The sequence below is a fragment of the Aulonocara sp. 'chitande type north' Nkhata Bay genome, linkage group LG3 (assembly GCF_057382095.1).
Source record: "Aulonocara sp. 'chitande type north' Nkhata Bay isolate Kocher_YH1m ecotype deep benthic linkage group LG3, A_spYH_male_GT1.1, whole genome shotgun sequence".
NCBI lineage: Eukaryota > Metazoa > Chordata > Actinopteri > Cichliformes > Cichlidae > Aulonocara > Aulonocara sp. 'chitande type north' Nkhata Bay.
The window spans coordinates 30,085,649-30,101,025 of record NC_141346.1 but is presented as its reverse complement, the minus strand read 5'-3'; the positions used below and the strand labels follow the sequence as shown (position 1 = coordinate 30,101,025).

The window sequence follows — 15,377 nt, the reverse complement described above, 5'->3', positions numbered from 1 at the left end:
CAAATCAGTCCAAATGTGTGGTAGTGGGCACATCTGCTATATTGAGATAATCCATCCCACCTCACAGGTGTGCCACATCAGGATGCTGATCTGACATCATGAGTAGTGCACAGGTGTACCTCAGACTGCCCACAACAAAAGGCCACCCTGGAATGTGCAGTTTTTTGCGCTATTGGGGGTCTGGGGACCCAGAACCGGTCAGTATCTGGTGTGACCACCATTTGCCTCATGCAGTGCAACACATCGTCGCATGGAGTCTATCAGATTGTCAATTGTGGCCTGTGGAATGTTGGTCCACTCCACTTCAATGGCTGTGCGAGGTTGTTGGATATTCGTGGGAACTGGTACACGCTGTCGTATACGCCGGTCAAGCACATCCCGAACATGCTCAATGGGTGACATGTCCGGTGAGTATGCTGGCCATGCAAGAACTGGGACATTCTCAGCTGCCATCTGCCCTGAACAATGTGAACCATGATTCATCCGTGAAGCGCACACCTCTCCAACGTGCCAGACGCCATCGAATGTGAGCATTTGCCCACACAAGTCTGTTACGGCGACGAGCTGGAGTCAGGTCAAGACCCCGATGAGGACGACGGGCATGCAGTTGAGCATCCCTGAGACGGTTTCTGACAGTTTGTGCAGATATATATATATATAAACTGGTGGGTTGTGCTGCTGAGGTGGAGGCAACAGGAAGACCGCTTGATGCTGCTGCATCATGGCTGGGTTGTGCTGCTGAAGTGGAGGCAGCAGCGGTAGATGTGGTAGATGGCCCAGGGGTGGGATTTAGAAACTTCAACAGTGCATCTGAAGAGAGGAGTATGTGACACCACTGAGTATCAAAGTCTAATAATAAAAACATATGATTCCAGGAATAAAATCAAATGATATAATATAAATGAAAAACCAAAGAGATATATGTATGATGTTAACTGATATGCAAATTAGATTAGATTCAATTTATTGTCATCATTACAGTGAAATGCTGAATAGCAGAATGCAAAGTAACAGTATAATATCATATGAGAATGTTATGTTATGATTATCTTTGACCGAATCACAGCAGTGCTCATATTAAAAAACAGCATTCCCTCTCATGTGATATTGCTTAATTAACATTAATGATGTGCACTTTAACAACTAGGCTTACAACTATAATATATACAGGGGTGGAAAAGTGACTATTACCTGCAGGGTAAACGTTAGCTAACCAGAAGGCAATAACAATGTAAACAAAAAACACCTGCTTAAAAGATGAATACAAATGAGGAATGGTGGGAGTGCTGTAATTACCTAACGTTACATTATTATTTTCCATAACAATTTAGCCCCCCCCCCCTCCACAATATTAACTGACGTTAAAACAGTTAACTAGCTATTTATTGACTATCAATTAGCGAATCATGTAACATTAGCTCAATGCTAAAAATTTAGGTTACTATCACATTCAGACAAATAATTTCATGTAGGCTAACGTTACCTACCTCTGTCTTTTTCTTGTTTCTCCTCCTCTTCTTTTCTCTTTTTTCTTCCCTGGGCACCTGACAGTTTTGGCCGTTTTGACACCTTTTGTTGATTTTCTGATGTGGTGACGTCCAAAAGGAACCATGATACGGGAAGGGAGGGGGCGCACCGTGCGGGGAGGGGGGGGGGGGGGGGGGGGGCGTAATGTTGTAACAAATAATATTTCTATTAAATAAGCTTTACTTTGCATTTTAATTAACGTGGGATTATTTTTTGTATTTAGAAATAATAGTACCAACTTTTTTTTTTTCAACATTTGTGGCACTGGCGTGGCGCCGCCTGATGGACGGCGCCCTTAGCATTTGCCTATACGGCCTATGCCACGGGCCGGCCCTGCATGCGATACTTGCCTCCATTGACAGGAATGTTACAAAGTAACTGAAACGTGGGAATCTTTTGTGCTCCAGCTGGTACACTGTAGCCTTTCGGTTCCACCTCTTACTTAACCAATCTGGTAGTTTAGCAGCAAGTCTTTGATTCTCAATGCCATCATTGAGAATGTTCAGATTCTCATTATTAGTCATTGCAGATTGGCAGCTTTGTAAAAAGTCCACAAACTTTCTTAGCTCTGCACTATCCTTTCGTGTGACCTTTGGCCAGGTGTGTAACTTGTCTCTAACGGCCTTAGCAATGACAAAAGGCTCTCCATAACGTTCATTGAGCATATTCCATGCTGCCTCATATGAGTCTTCAGAGCCAATCAGAAAATAGCCATCTAAGGCTTCCTTAACACAGCCACCAACATACTTCTGTAGAAAAAATATCTTTTCGGCAGTGGGAATGTTCTTTCTCTCTATTGGAGTCTGAAAGGATGCCTTCCAATGCTTAAACTTAAGTGGAAATCCCCACTAAATACCGAGGGTTCTGGAATAGGCAGTCTATTAGCTGACATAGCTTCTGCCAAAACCTTTACAAGCTCACCTGTGTTCTCATAAGTGACATTTAACTCTCTTCGTGGTTGTAAGGGTTGATTAGCAGTATTCTTGGACTCCGTTACCTGTAAGTTTGCAGGGTTTAGAGTGACTCTTTCTTGCTTTACTGAAACGTAGTCTTCCTCATAAACTTGTAGTTTTGCTTGTGCTGCCTTGAGTCCTTTCAGATTTTCCAATCTTTCAATTTCTCTTCTAAAGTCCTCAACTGACTTTCTCCTTGCAGCACTTTCCTCTTGTTGTCTCTTTATCACGGCCGCTTTCTCCTTTTCTCTTTGTAGCTTGCGCTCAGTTTCCTCCTTTTCCTCTAGGAGACGTTGTGACATTGCAGCAGCTGCTTGCTCTGCGGATATGCGTTTGTCTTCTTCTTCAAGCATTTGCATTCTTTCTCTGTACTTCTCTTGTTCCGTCATTATCTGAAGCACAGCCTTTGTGGCTTCATACTCTGCTGCAGCTTTTTGTCTTTTGGAGGAGGAACCATTAGAAAGAACTGTATTGGCTTTAAATGGACTATGAACTGAGGCACTAACAGAGCTGGAGGATGTAAATACAGAGCCTGCATCAGGCCATACAATCTCCTCTTGAGTTTCTCCTTTAATGTGACATTTGATCTTTTGCAAAACTACTGTAGTCACTGATGTGCATTTGTCTAGCTTGGAACGCATATCATGAGGTGGTCCATCCATTGCTCTGTATTCATCATAAATATCATTAAGCTCAGCTGCTTCTCTTTGTACAACGTTCATGTGACCTTCAAGAATGTCAGGTGGATCTCCTTTTATAACAGATTTTTTTGCCACCTTGATTAATGCTTTCCATCTGTCATAAATACTGTCAAAGCGACGTTGCAACCCTTGTAACCTTTCTTTATGGAATTCTTTTCCTTTTTCTGTGAGCATGCGAGGCCTTTCACTTCTACGTTGCTCCATTTGCACTGTATGTTCTAAAGAGGTTTCATCCACTTGCCTTGCAGCTTGTTCTGCACTGGGAGCTTCAATTTCTGTCTCATTTGTGTCTGCCATTTTGTTTTTCTTGTAATGCACTTATTTGTTGATGCAAAATCTCCTTTTAACTTGACTTGAGTAATGAATTGTGAACTTGGGTGCATTAATTCCCTTCTTGCTAACTTGTGATGCTGTTGTTGTCAGGCTTAACACAGTTCCTTATTGTTTCTCCCTCCTTGTGTCATCTTTCCAAACATAAACTTTAATGTCTGGCTTCTGGACATCTTTATGAAGAAGCAACTGTGAACTTGTGTGTCCATTAACATTTGCAGCAGCTTGGTCCTTGGTGCACTGGCACGATGTTGCCACCAGGGGGCCGGGAATCATGCAGGTCCGAGTTCGACTATCACTTCTACCTCTTCTTAAAGTCAATAAAGAGTTCTTTTACTGATGGCATGAAGTTGGCTTTAATGTTAGTTGTAAGGTCTTGGGGTTGTTACAGCTTCACCTTGATCACAAACTACGCCACCGTCGAACTAAAACATAACATAAAATCCAATGAAATAGTAAGACAAGTGAAATAAAGACATAAAATGATCTATATAACATACAAACATACCTCGCTGGCTGACCCATGCTTTGAGGCAGAAATGAGCACTTTACAGATACTTTTAAGAAACAACTTTCTCAGAATTAAATTGGCGTCTCTTGCTTCAACTTGCCATGCTCACACATCAACATGGGCGTGCATCTCCCTCAGGTGCACCAGTGGAACGAAAATGCAGTACAATAGTTCCTACATGAGAATTTTCACAATAAATGACCTAATGGCATATAAAATATGCATAGTGCAAAACAAAATACATTAACTGAAAGTAAGGCAGTAAAACACGCCATGAGCATCAGGTAGCACAAAGAAGCAGTTTCTGCCGAAGGAAGGAAAATCCTCCAAATACTCCAGAATGTTAAGAAGAGTGATCAGATGAATTGCAAAGTTCTTTGCCATAAAAATGAACTTAATCCCAAAAAACCTATTTCCACTGCATTTATCACTACCATAAAAAGACATGCTGAGATAATTTCAATAAACAAACAATACAAACAATAGAATGTTGACGAGCACAAGGCTGAAGATTATTATGTTATGCTGACTGAGTTAGAATAATAGTGAGGATTATGTTTGAGATCGTTGTTCTTCCTGTTAACCATGGTTATCTGCAATGCAACATCATTGTGTTGCATAAAAAGGGCTTCACAGGCAAGGATGTTGTTGCTACTAAAATTGCAGCTAAATCGACCATTTATGGGATCATCAAGAACTTTTAAGAAACAGGTTTAATTGTTGTCAAGAAGGTTCAGGGCACTCAAGAAAGTCCAGCAAGGCTTAGAACGGTCTCCTAAACAGGATTCAGCTGCGGGATATGGGTGCCACAAGTGTAGAGTTGCTCAGGAATGGCAGCAGGCAGGTGTGAGTTCATCTGCACACACAGTGAGGCAAAGACTTTTGAAGGATGGCCTGTTGTTAGCTGAATGGGAAGAATAGGATCCAGGCAATTAATACCTGTACCCCTGCTGGGATAATCAGTAGGCTAAAAGAAGAGAAAGAAGCCACTGGCATCAAGATAAGAAAGCTCTTTAACATGTATGGAAAGTTTCAATCCAAATCCAGCACTCTGAGACTTTACACTAAATGAAATGAAGGATGCTGCAGTGTCAGAACCACTATTCAGGATGAAACAACAAACATCCATGAATACATCAGCAAGATGAGCACAACTGATAGTGTGTTTGGGACAGCCCTAGTCCTGTGGCACTTTCAGATACAGATAGACAAAGGTGATGGTTTTAACCCGCTTAAGAAAAAATGCCATGGGAAATAACAATTATGATGTCTTCTTCTTCTTCGTTTATTGGAGCATTATCGCCACCAGCTGGAAATGAGTGTATCCCTATTAATGCCAGTATTTATTGAATTTCTAATAAAAGGTCTGGTCCACGGTCTTAATGCTGTTTTGAAATGAAATGAAATGAAGTTTAAATGCCCCATTTAACGCCCCATACCTACCATTATCCGATGACACATCTGATGTTTTGCTCGTTTCTTCTCCTCTCCTTTCTTTTTTTTCCTATACTGAGCATCTGATGACACTCAACCCGAGAATCACCATAACATAACCTAATAGACCTTGACCATTTTATAGGGTTTTATTTTCTTTCTGGGATTTCGCACAAACCACAAAAAATAATCAATGCACACTGGGCTTGGATTGAAAACATTATGAATGAAATGTTCTTTCTTTGGGTGCTTCCCGCCCCCTTTCCCTTTTGACAGGTTGTGTTTGAGACTTCAGCGCAGCAGCAGCAAGCAGGGGCACTGAGGGCCCTTGCGTTCACTTTTTGCGTATATGTGTGTAATAGAATTTAGAAAACACAAATTGTGCCAATTATAAGTCTTTATCATAATTTCTGGTGTTTTGTGTTTGTTGGTTTGTTTTTATTATGTTTTACTTTGCGAGCTGGTTATTAGTGGCATGGTGTGAATGACTGTAAAATTGTATATGCAGGAAAAATTACAATGTATTGTTTCATCTGATTTGTAGTGTGTCTTCCTCTCTCTGCTGTTCACGTTTATTAAAATGAAAACAAGCATAAGACAATCTTGACGGGAGGGGCCAATGGGGGAGCCTCAAATTTTAGAGCTGGAACGCAAATATGCAAAACAAGCTACATAAAGCAGTCAAATTGATATAATGATACTACTCACTAAAGGAGAAATGAAACAGTAATTAAAAAAATCAAGTGAAGATGGCAGAACAGTAAAGATGAAAGAATTCGCAGGAAGTTAGTGTCCCCTATCAACACTTCTGTGCAGGTGGTGGCGGTAATGCACCAGAAACGTTGCTTGCCAATCGACATTAAACAAGAAGAAGTAGTAGCGCTTGTAAAAAGCAGAACGTAGGCGTAAGGAAGTAAGAGTATAACTACAGTCATCAAACGTTTTATCTTCCACGAGGACCTTTAGTTTTTTAAGCCGTCTAAGGCAAAGATCGTGTGGCTGTGCCCCTCTGGTCTCCAGCAGATCGCGTTTCTGTTTGTGATGCGTGATTGGAAAGATATACGCTCTCGTTGATCGTTGTAAACAAAGAACGTGTACTCGTGCTGACTGACGGGAGTAACATGCTGGAAAGAGGATGTAAGTGAGCCCACTCTCTCTACTCGTCGTAGTCTAATTACAAAATCGGCACGCTTGCCTCCTTCTCTCCTGGTGGATCTTTAATTCGGGTTACTCAGAGAGGGATCCACAGTGAGTAAATTATAACTGCATTGGTTGCCTAACTCCATCATTGTCTACAGGGTTTCTCTCTTAGCTAATTTGTGTTTTCGCTTGTACCTTCTGTTTATCCTCTGTCGCTTACTTTATTCCATCTGATGATCGCATAGAGCTTCTTTTGTTAATAGCATTACATCCTCTGCACAATGTGGCTGCTCTGAAAAAGAAGTCAACAAATCAGAGAATCTCGACTCCCTGGAAGAACTTATAAGTACACCTACACTGAAGACTAATTTAGAAGATCTTCTTTTGACATGGAAAAGTAAAAGCCCCCTTGAAAGTAATGAAATCTTAGTAAGTAAGGAACAACATCAGGTTTCTTTACGGCGCTGCAGCCAGGTTGAGCCAAGTGTACTGTTTGTCTTTCTATCTTAGTACAGCACTGGTCAAATGTTTGGACACAGCTTCTCATTTAATGCCTTTTCTTTCATTTCATGACTGTTTACATTGTAGGTTCTCACTGAAGGCATCAAAACTATAAATGAAGAAATATGGAAATAGGAAGTAAACAAAAAAATGAAAATAACTCATGTCTTATATTCTAGATTCTAGCCACCCTTTGGTTTGATTACTGCCTCGCACTCTTGGCATCCCTTGATGAGCTTCACAGGTAGTCACCTGAAATGGTTTTCCAACAGTCTTGAGTACTTTCTAGCCCTTTTGGTCCATATGATCCCAAACCATCTCGATTGGGTTTAAGTCGGGTTACTGTGGAGTCCAGGCTTTCTGGCGTAGCGCTCCATCATTCTCCTTGGTCAAATTAGCTCTTACACAGCCTGGAGGTGTGTTTGGGGTCATTGTCCTGTTGAAAAATAAATGATGGTGCACCTAAACACAAACCAGATGGGGCGGCATGTTGCTGCGGGATGCTGTAGTAGCCATGCTGGTTTAGCGTGCATTCAATTTTGAATAAATCCCCAACAACGTCACAAGCAAAGCACCTCCACACCATCACACCTCCTCCATGTTTCACAGCGTGAACCGTTCACCTTTTCTGCTTCGCCCAAAGACACAGTGGGTGGAACCAAACATCTCAAAATTTGACTCATCAGACCAGATTTTCACTGGTCTAATGTCCATTCCCTGTGTTTCTCGGCCCAAACAAATGTCTTCTGATTGTTGCTTTTCCTTAGTAGTGGTTTCTTAGCAGCTATTTGACCATAAAGGGCTGATTCACAAAGTCTCCTCTCAGCAGGTGATGTAGAGATATTTCTGCTACTGGAACTCTGTGTGGCATTTCTCTAGGCTCTAACCAGAGGTGCTGTGATTTCTGAGGCTGGTGACTCAGATAAATTTATTGTCAGCAGCAGAGGTGACTCTTGGTCTTCCTTTCCTGGGATGGTCACCACGTGAGCCACTTTTTTATTTGTTAGCGATTGATGTTTTTTTGCGACTGCGCTTGGCGACTACATCATGAAGCTCATTGAGAGAAGGCCAAGGGATTGCAGCGCTGTCAACAAATGAAAGGGTGGCTACTTTTAGATGTCTAAAATATAAGATATATTTAGAGTTATTTATCTTTTTTCTTTGCTAAATAATTCACACATCTCTTTTCATATATTTAATGTCTTCTGTTTGTGTCTACAATGTGTCTCTATATACGTTTTCTTTAACCTTTTAACGATGTTAAACTGAAACTGAATTAAGGTTTTAAGAATGTGTCATAATCTGTACACTTTGTAGGTTTTGTCATTCTATAACCGCATGTCATTGTTTCTTTGTCATTATAGGCAAAAGAAGGGAAAGCATCAAAGAAAACAAAAACCAACCAGTTCCAGCAAGTACAGATGAACCAGTTGTGAACCGGATGGAAAAGACTTTTACCACTATGAAGCAGCCCAGAAGACGCCAGAGCATTGACAGTGGGGACAAAAGCTTCACATGTGATCAGTGTGGAAAGACTTTAACCCGGCATAGTTGTTTAAAACAACATCAGCTCATCCACACTGGATTTAAACCATTCAGCTGTGATCGGTGTGGAAAGGCTTTTACTCAGAATTCCAACTTAAAAAGACATCAGCTCATCCACACTGGATTTAAACCATTCAGCTGTGATCAGTGTGGAAAGAGTTTCACCAAGAGTGACGGCTTAAAAAAACACAACCTCATTCACACTGGATTTAAACCATTCAGCTGTGATCAGTGTGGAAAAGCTTTTACTCAGAATGCCAACTTAAAAAAACATCAGCTCATTCACGCTGGATTTAAACCGTTCAGGTGTGATCAGTGGGGAAAGTCTTTCACTTCCAAAAGTAACTTAAAAGGACATCAGGTCATCCACACTGGATTTAAACCATTCACCTGTGATCAGTGTGGAAAGTCTTTCACGTCCAAAGGTAACTTAAAAGGACATCAGGTCATCCACACTGGATTTAAACCATTCAGCTGTGATCAATGTGGCAGGACTTTCACTCAGAGTGGCAGCTTAAAAAAACATCAGGTCATCCACACTGGATTTAAACCATTCAGCTGTGATCAGTGTGGAAAGTCTTTCACTTCTAAAGGTAACTTAAAAGGACATCAGGTCATCCACACTGGATTTAAACCATTCAGCTGTGATCAGTGTGGAAAGTCTTTCACTTCCAAAGGTAACTTAAAAGGACATCAGCTCATCCACACTGGATTTAAACCATTCAGCTGTGGTCAGTGTGGAAAGACCTTTACTCAGAATTGCAGCTTACAAAAACATCAGCTTATCCACACTGGATTTAAACCATTCAGCTGTGATCAGTGTGGAAAGACCTTTACTCAGAATTGCAGCTTACAAAAACATCAGCTTATCCACACTGGATTTAAACCATTCAGCTGTGGTCAGTGTGGAAAGACCTTTACTCAGGATTGCAGCTTACAAAAACATCAGCTTATCCACACTGGATTTAAACCATTCAGCTGTGATCAGTGTGGAAAGGCTTTTACTCAGAATGGTCACTTACAAAAACATCAGGTCATCCACACTGGATTTAAACCATACAGTTGTGATCAGTGTGGAAAGACCTTTACTCAGGATGGCAGCTTACAAAAACATCAGCTTATCCACACTGGATTTAAACCATTCAGCTGTGATCAGTGTGGAAAGACTTTTGCACTCAAGAATAGGTTAATAAATCATCAACTGATCCCCCCAATCAACCATCCATCTTCTTTCGCTTTATCCGGGGCTGGATCACGGGGCTGGATCGCGGGGAACACCAAGGCGTTCCCAGGCCAGCCGAGAGATATAATCTCCCCAGTGTGTCCTGGATCTGCCTCGGAGCCTCCTCCCAGTGGGATAGGCCCAGAACACCTCACTCAGGAGGCATCCTGGTCAGATGCCTGAATCACCTCAACTGGCTCCTTTTGATGTGGAGGAGCAGCGGCTCTGCGACTCTGAGCCCCTCCCGAATGGCTGAAGGAGTAACAGATGGGTTGAAGGTGGGGATGGGATTACATCAATTCTGAGCCCTTCTTGTTTTCAGTAGCGACGGACAGACTGACATACAAAGTCAGTTAAGAGTCTCTGTTGAATATGTTGTTTGCAGATGATATTGTAATCTATAGTAGGAATAGGAATCAGTAGTAAGAGAACCTGGAGAGGTGGAGGTGTGCTCTGGAGAGAAGAGGAATGAAGGGAAGGGAAATAACATGCCCATCTTAAGCTGGCAGCCAGCATGTAGAAAGACTTTGTCTTAATTGTTGATATTAGTTTCTTACATTTTCTGATTTTTAATCAAATGGTCTTTTCAGAAACTCCTGATTGTTGTTTCATAAATGTAATGGCTATTATTAATGGGGTGGCTGTAGCTCAGGCGGTAGAGCAGGCATCTACTGATCGGAAGGTTGGTGGTTCGATTCCTGGCTTCCCTTGGTCTGCATGCCAAATATCCTTGGGCAAGATATTAACCCCAAATTGATCTCCGATGCATCCATCGGAGTATGAATGTGTGTGAATGTTACTTAGAAAGCACTTAGAACAATGTGCTTGTGCAAATGGGTGAATGCACAAGTTGTGTAAAGCGCTTTGAGTGCTCAGAAGAGTAGAAAAGCGCTATATAAGAACCAGTCTATTTACCATATTTACTTTACTAAATTAAACCCATGATTAAGAGTGTTAATAAAAATATATTCTTATTTTCTGATTATATTGTTTTTTTGTACTTTGTAGTAAGGTCTGTGAGGAAAACTAGGTCAGAGGGTGACTGGTCGCCTTGGCAACAGAGACTTCAGTTAGGGGAAGTTAAAAAACAGGAAGCTAGGGTAGAGTTGCTTAGGCATATTAATAAAACACAGGAAACCAGACAGAAAAGCGGAACTAGTAACACAGAAGGAGTTGTTTATATCAAAACTATGTGTGTGTGATGTATAGCAGAACTATAAACGGAATTTAATAAAAGGCCACAATGCACAAAGGCTTAGAGATCTATGCACGCCTCACAAAACAAACTGTTCATTGAAGATCAAATTGAGGAAAACTTTGTCACGTTAAAGTCATGCAAACATTGAGTTTATCTGTTCTGTGCAAACATCTATGTAATGTTACAGACCAAGCATTATTGTCATCATGTGATCACAAAGAGAAGCAGAGCATCTGAACAGATTGCCTTCTAGGTCAATCTGAAAGACCTGTTGCTGTTTAGTGGGCTGTTCATCATGAAAATTAGTGAGGTCAATGCAGCGCTGTTTCTCTAATGTAGCTATTTGAAATGTGGTGAAATGTGTTTTGTTGGGATTTGAGTGTAAACTAGGTTGCAGCACAGGAGGTGCAGACAGAAAGTGAAACTAAGCAGAGTGTTTTGATCCAAACTTAGAGTGTGTGACGTGCTGCAGAAATATATATATATTAGGGGTGCAACGATACACAAAATTCACGGTTCGGTTCGATACTTTGGTGTCACGGTTCGATATTTTTTCGATACAAAAAAATGTTCAAGCATTTTTAATTTGTCATTTATTAAAATTATAAATATATATTTTAACTCAAAAGTACAGTTTTTAAATTTAACCCTAACCCTTGTGCGTGTTTTTTATTTTGACAGTGAATGCACACCTGCGGACCACTTATGTGCAGCCCTGGTTATTTAGCTCGTCATATTGCAGCCACAGAAATTATTTTGTCCATGAAACCATAAAGCTGCACTTTCTTTTTGCCTTATAGTCTGATTTGTCATAACTTTTCCGTTTTGTGGTAAGCTTTTCTTTGGCTGTCACTTCTTCACCCTGACCTGTCTTATTTGGCTCAGCAGAACTAAAATATATATCTGTCTGTGAAGGTTCTCAGTCATCCAGGTCATCGTAGTCAAATATAAATCCTGCTGCTTTTACACACGTACTCACATAAGCTCAGCGATTCTCTGCGCGATCAACCTCTCACATGTTTAAGCTGCGGGAGATTTCACTTGTCATGTTTGCATAGTAAGCTAATGATTAATAAGACGATGTCAGAGGAATTGGTGCACAAATTATCATCACTCACAGATCAGTGCTGTCGCTCTCTATACACAGTTCACGTGATTGCAAAGTGAAAGCAAAAAACAAGCGCAAATTCAAACGCGACTTCAATATGTCACATATTGACAGTGGCTCACCGATGCCAATGACATAATTACCCAGCTACATTTCTGAAAGAATGCAAAAGCATTGACATATATTTTTCCTACAATAGCCCGACGGGCAGGGAAGAGATAGATTTTGGTAGCCCGACTGAAAAAAATCGCTAGCTCCGGGACGTCGGGCTAGCGATATTGCAAGCCCTGTATCTGATTGAGGAATCACTCATCTTTGGAAAAGAGAGTTTATTACAGAGAAATGGCTCTTTCCAAAATAAAAGCTATACTATCCGCTTCTTCTGGGCTATATTCTCAGCAGCATAAGGAGAATCATGTGCTAACAGCTGTCTAAATGACTCGGGTAAAGTTAGTAGCATGCTTGTTGTTTTTGTCTTTGCACTAGGATGATGTCGGCGTAAATGTGCAGTCATATTCGTTGTGTTCCCACTAGTGCTTTCAGGTTAATCTCGTTGAAATGACCTTAGCGCCACAACACGGCAAATCTCCGTTAACGAGCTACCGCCGATCGCTCCGTGCATGGGGCTAGACGGCCAACACGTTAACGAGCTAACTGCGCTAACACACTAGTTCACACCAATGTAATTGAGCATTGCATGGCACATCCAACATACTGTTTTACTTTAGTCCATGACATGCTTACCTTCAGGGTCATACGTCACATGAAAACCAAAATAATTCCAAACGCCAGATCTGAATGAGAGTGGGGGAGGTCCATGTTAAAAGGAGAGCTTAACTTCTGTCTCGCTAGCTTGCCCTGCGCTCTTCCTTCTGACTATGCTGTCTGTGTTGAGCGCTCAGTGGATCTGCGCTCGACAGTGCAGCCTAGGCGGAGTAGTCGAACACAGATTCACTGAGCGCTCAACACAGACAGCATCGTCAGAAGGAAAATTGATAAAATAAATTACAAATGTTGTATTGTTCGATACATATGCGTATATATGAATGACCATGTTGGCTGCTGCTGCTTTCAGACCTGAGCGTGTGTTCATGTGTTCAGGTCTCCGTTCCCGGGAATGTAAAATAAAGATCATGTTTTGAGCTTTGACCACCCTGGGTCCAGTCTTTCTCTGCCGCCAAAAGAATTCAAATAACAAAATTTAATAGTTTTAAATGATTTCTGTTGTCTTAAAACATGATGTGGGTCTGTTTTGTTGCATGATGAGAAAAAGAAACCTGTCTCTTTTATGTTGCATCAAACTTTTTTTATTGTATTTCATCAGTTTGTCATTTTGACCAAAGGTATGTGTAAAATTAAATGTATCCTATAATTATTAAGATATATAAAACTTATAATGTATATTTCTTATTTTCTGTTAACTTATTTACACATTACTTAAAAGTTATGTCGCTATAATCATTTTTTGTATTTTCTCTGTAAGAAAACGACTTGCTAACCCTTTATTCCAGTGTACCTACTGTTAAGTATTTGTGCATAAATATATTTAAAATGCCAATTCAAAGAGAATAATTGAAATATCATATAATTACAGTGGAATTGCAGCATTTATCACAGGACCACACTCCGAATCCCCCTGTAACTGTATTGTCATGTGACATGTGCAGTGTAATAGGGCAGCCTTTTGCGGCTGGATTTATTATGAGGCAGACCAAGACAAGTATAGTTGAACAAGGTATTTATTTACCATACAGCTCACAAACATTGCATCTAATAACAACTAGAGATGGACCGATCCGATATTACGTATCGGTATCGGTCCGATACTGACCTAAATTACTGGATCGGATATCGGAGAAAAATAAAAAATGTAATCCGATCCATTAAATATCACGAAAGCACCTCACAAAACTTGCAACACGCCGTAACTCACCTCAGGTTAGCACGTCAGAGCAATATGCATCACGTGATAGAGCGGCTGTGGCATGCGGGACCTGTCGGTGGTCTGGATAGCATTTGGAGCTTCGCTAGCAACCTGGCATTTCATCTCCGACAAAGTTATCCCGAGAGAAGTAAAGCAAGTGTGTAAGTCCATCTCTGAATGTTTGTAAAGCATTCCCACGTTAAGCTTAACGAGCGACTGCCTCTCGCTCTCCGGCTGCTACTTCAATCGTGAAACTGCTTAAATGATCAGCTGATCGGCTTTTCTGTAGCGAGTCTCTCTTGTTTGTTTTTGGCCCACTTTGCACCAGAAAGAGGAAACCAGCGGCTGAACAACAGCAGCACGTTTAAGCTTGATAAGCTGTTGTTAGAATTTATTTAATATTTCTTTCTACACCAGGATCTTTTTCTACGTAGCTGACGGCTGGTAACTGTGCAGGGGCGGATCTAGCAAAGTTTAGCCAGGGGGGCCGATAGGGCATTAACAGGGAAAAGGGGGCACAAAGACATACTTTTCTTTCTTATTCTCATTTAAAATGTCTAGCTTTTAATAAATAATTATCTGACACCCAAAGTTTTAATTTGATGTAAAACGAATAGAAGTCAATTACTGTATATAGTGACTATTAAGTCTAATATATATACCCTAGTAAGCTATAGTACTTTTTCCTTTGGGAAGGTACCATCTGTACAGTCTGCAATTTTGTTGAAGAAAGATGTTGAATCTATTTAATATTTCTTGAAAAATAATTGATTTCTGTGCATTTTTTTTCACACTGCATCAAATTAAGGTTGATTACGTCGATTAAGCATCATGAGGTGGAGCGTGAGGGGTGGTTCCCTATTTTTTATTTATTTATTTTTGTTGTTGCTGGGAGTTGGAACCCTATTAGTTAGGTTGCTTAATATTTACGCTAAGTACTCTTTAAAATACCAGAATAGGGAGAATGGTGTAGGTCTAAGTTTATTAGATTGATCAGTATTGCTGAACTATGAAATATTTTTTTTGTATACAGGTATAACAGAATAGCTTTAGTGTAGTTGTTGTTTTAAACTTGAGTATGAACTTGCAGACTTGCAAAATGCAGCAAGATATTTTAAAAAACAGTTTTGTTGATTAAAAAACACTATATCGGATTCATATCGGTATCGGCAGATATCCAAATTTATGATATCGGTATCGGTATCGGACATAAAAAAGTGGCATCGTGCCATCTCTAATAACAACTGACAGTCTTAAATACTTTCAGCTGTCACAGGTTAAAG

General features: G+C 40.6%; 1 protein-coding gene across 2 annotated transcripts; it reads left to right on the top strand.

Annotated features, from left to right (window-relative positions):
- Positions 1 to 6,412: 6,412 nt before the first annotated feature.
- Positions 6,413 to 13,106, top strand: LOC147335085 (uncharacterized). 2 transcript variants are annotated; one of them, XM_086275882.1, is made up of 2 exons: positions 6,413 to 6,593; positions 8,462 to 13,106. In XM_086275882.1, exons 1-2 carry the CDS (start codon positions 6,578 to 6,580, stop codon positions 10,045 to 10,047), a joined length of 1,602 nt encoding a protein of 533 aa, XP_086132008.1. In that variant the 5' UTR covers positions 6,413 to 6,577; the 3' UTR covers positions 10,048 to 13,106. The 2 variants fall into 2 exon arrangements, with proteins under 2 accessions (XP_086132008.1, XP_086132011.1); XM_086275885.1 differs by having other exon boundaries at positions 6,413 to 6,704.
- The last annotated feature ends 2,271 nt before the right edge of the window (positions 13,107 to 15,377 follow it).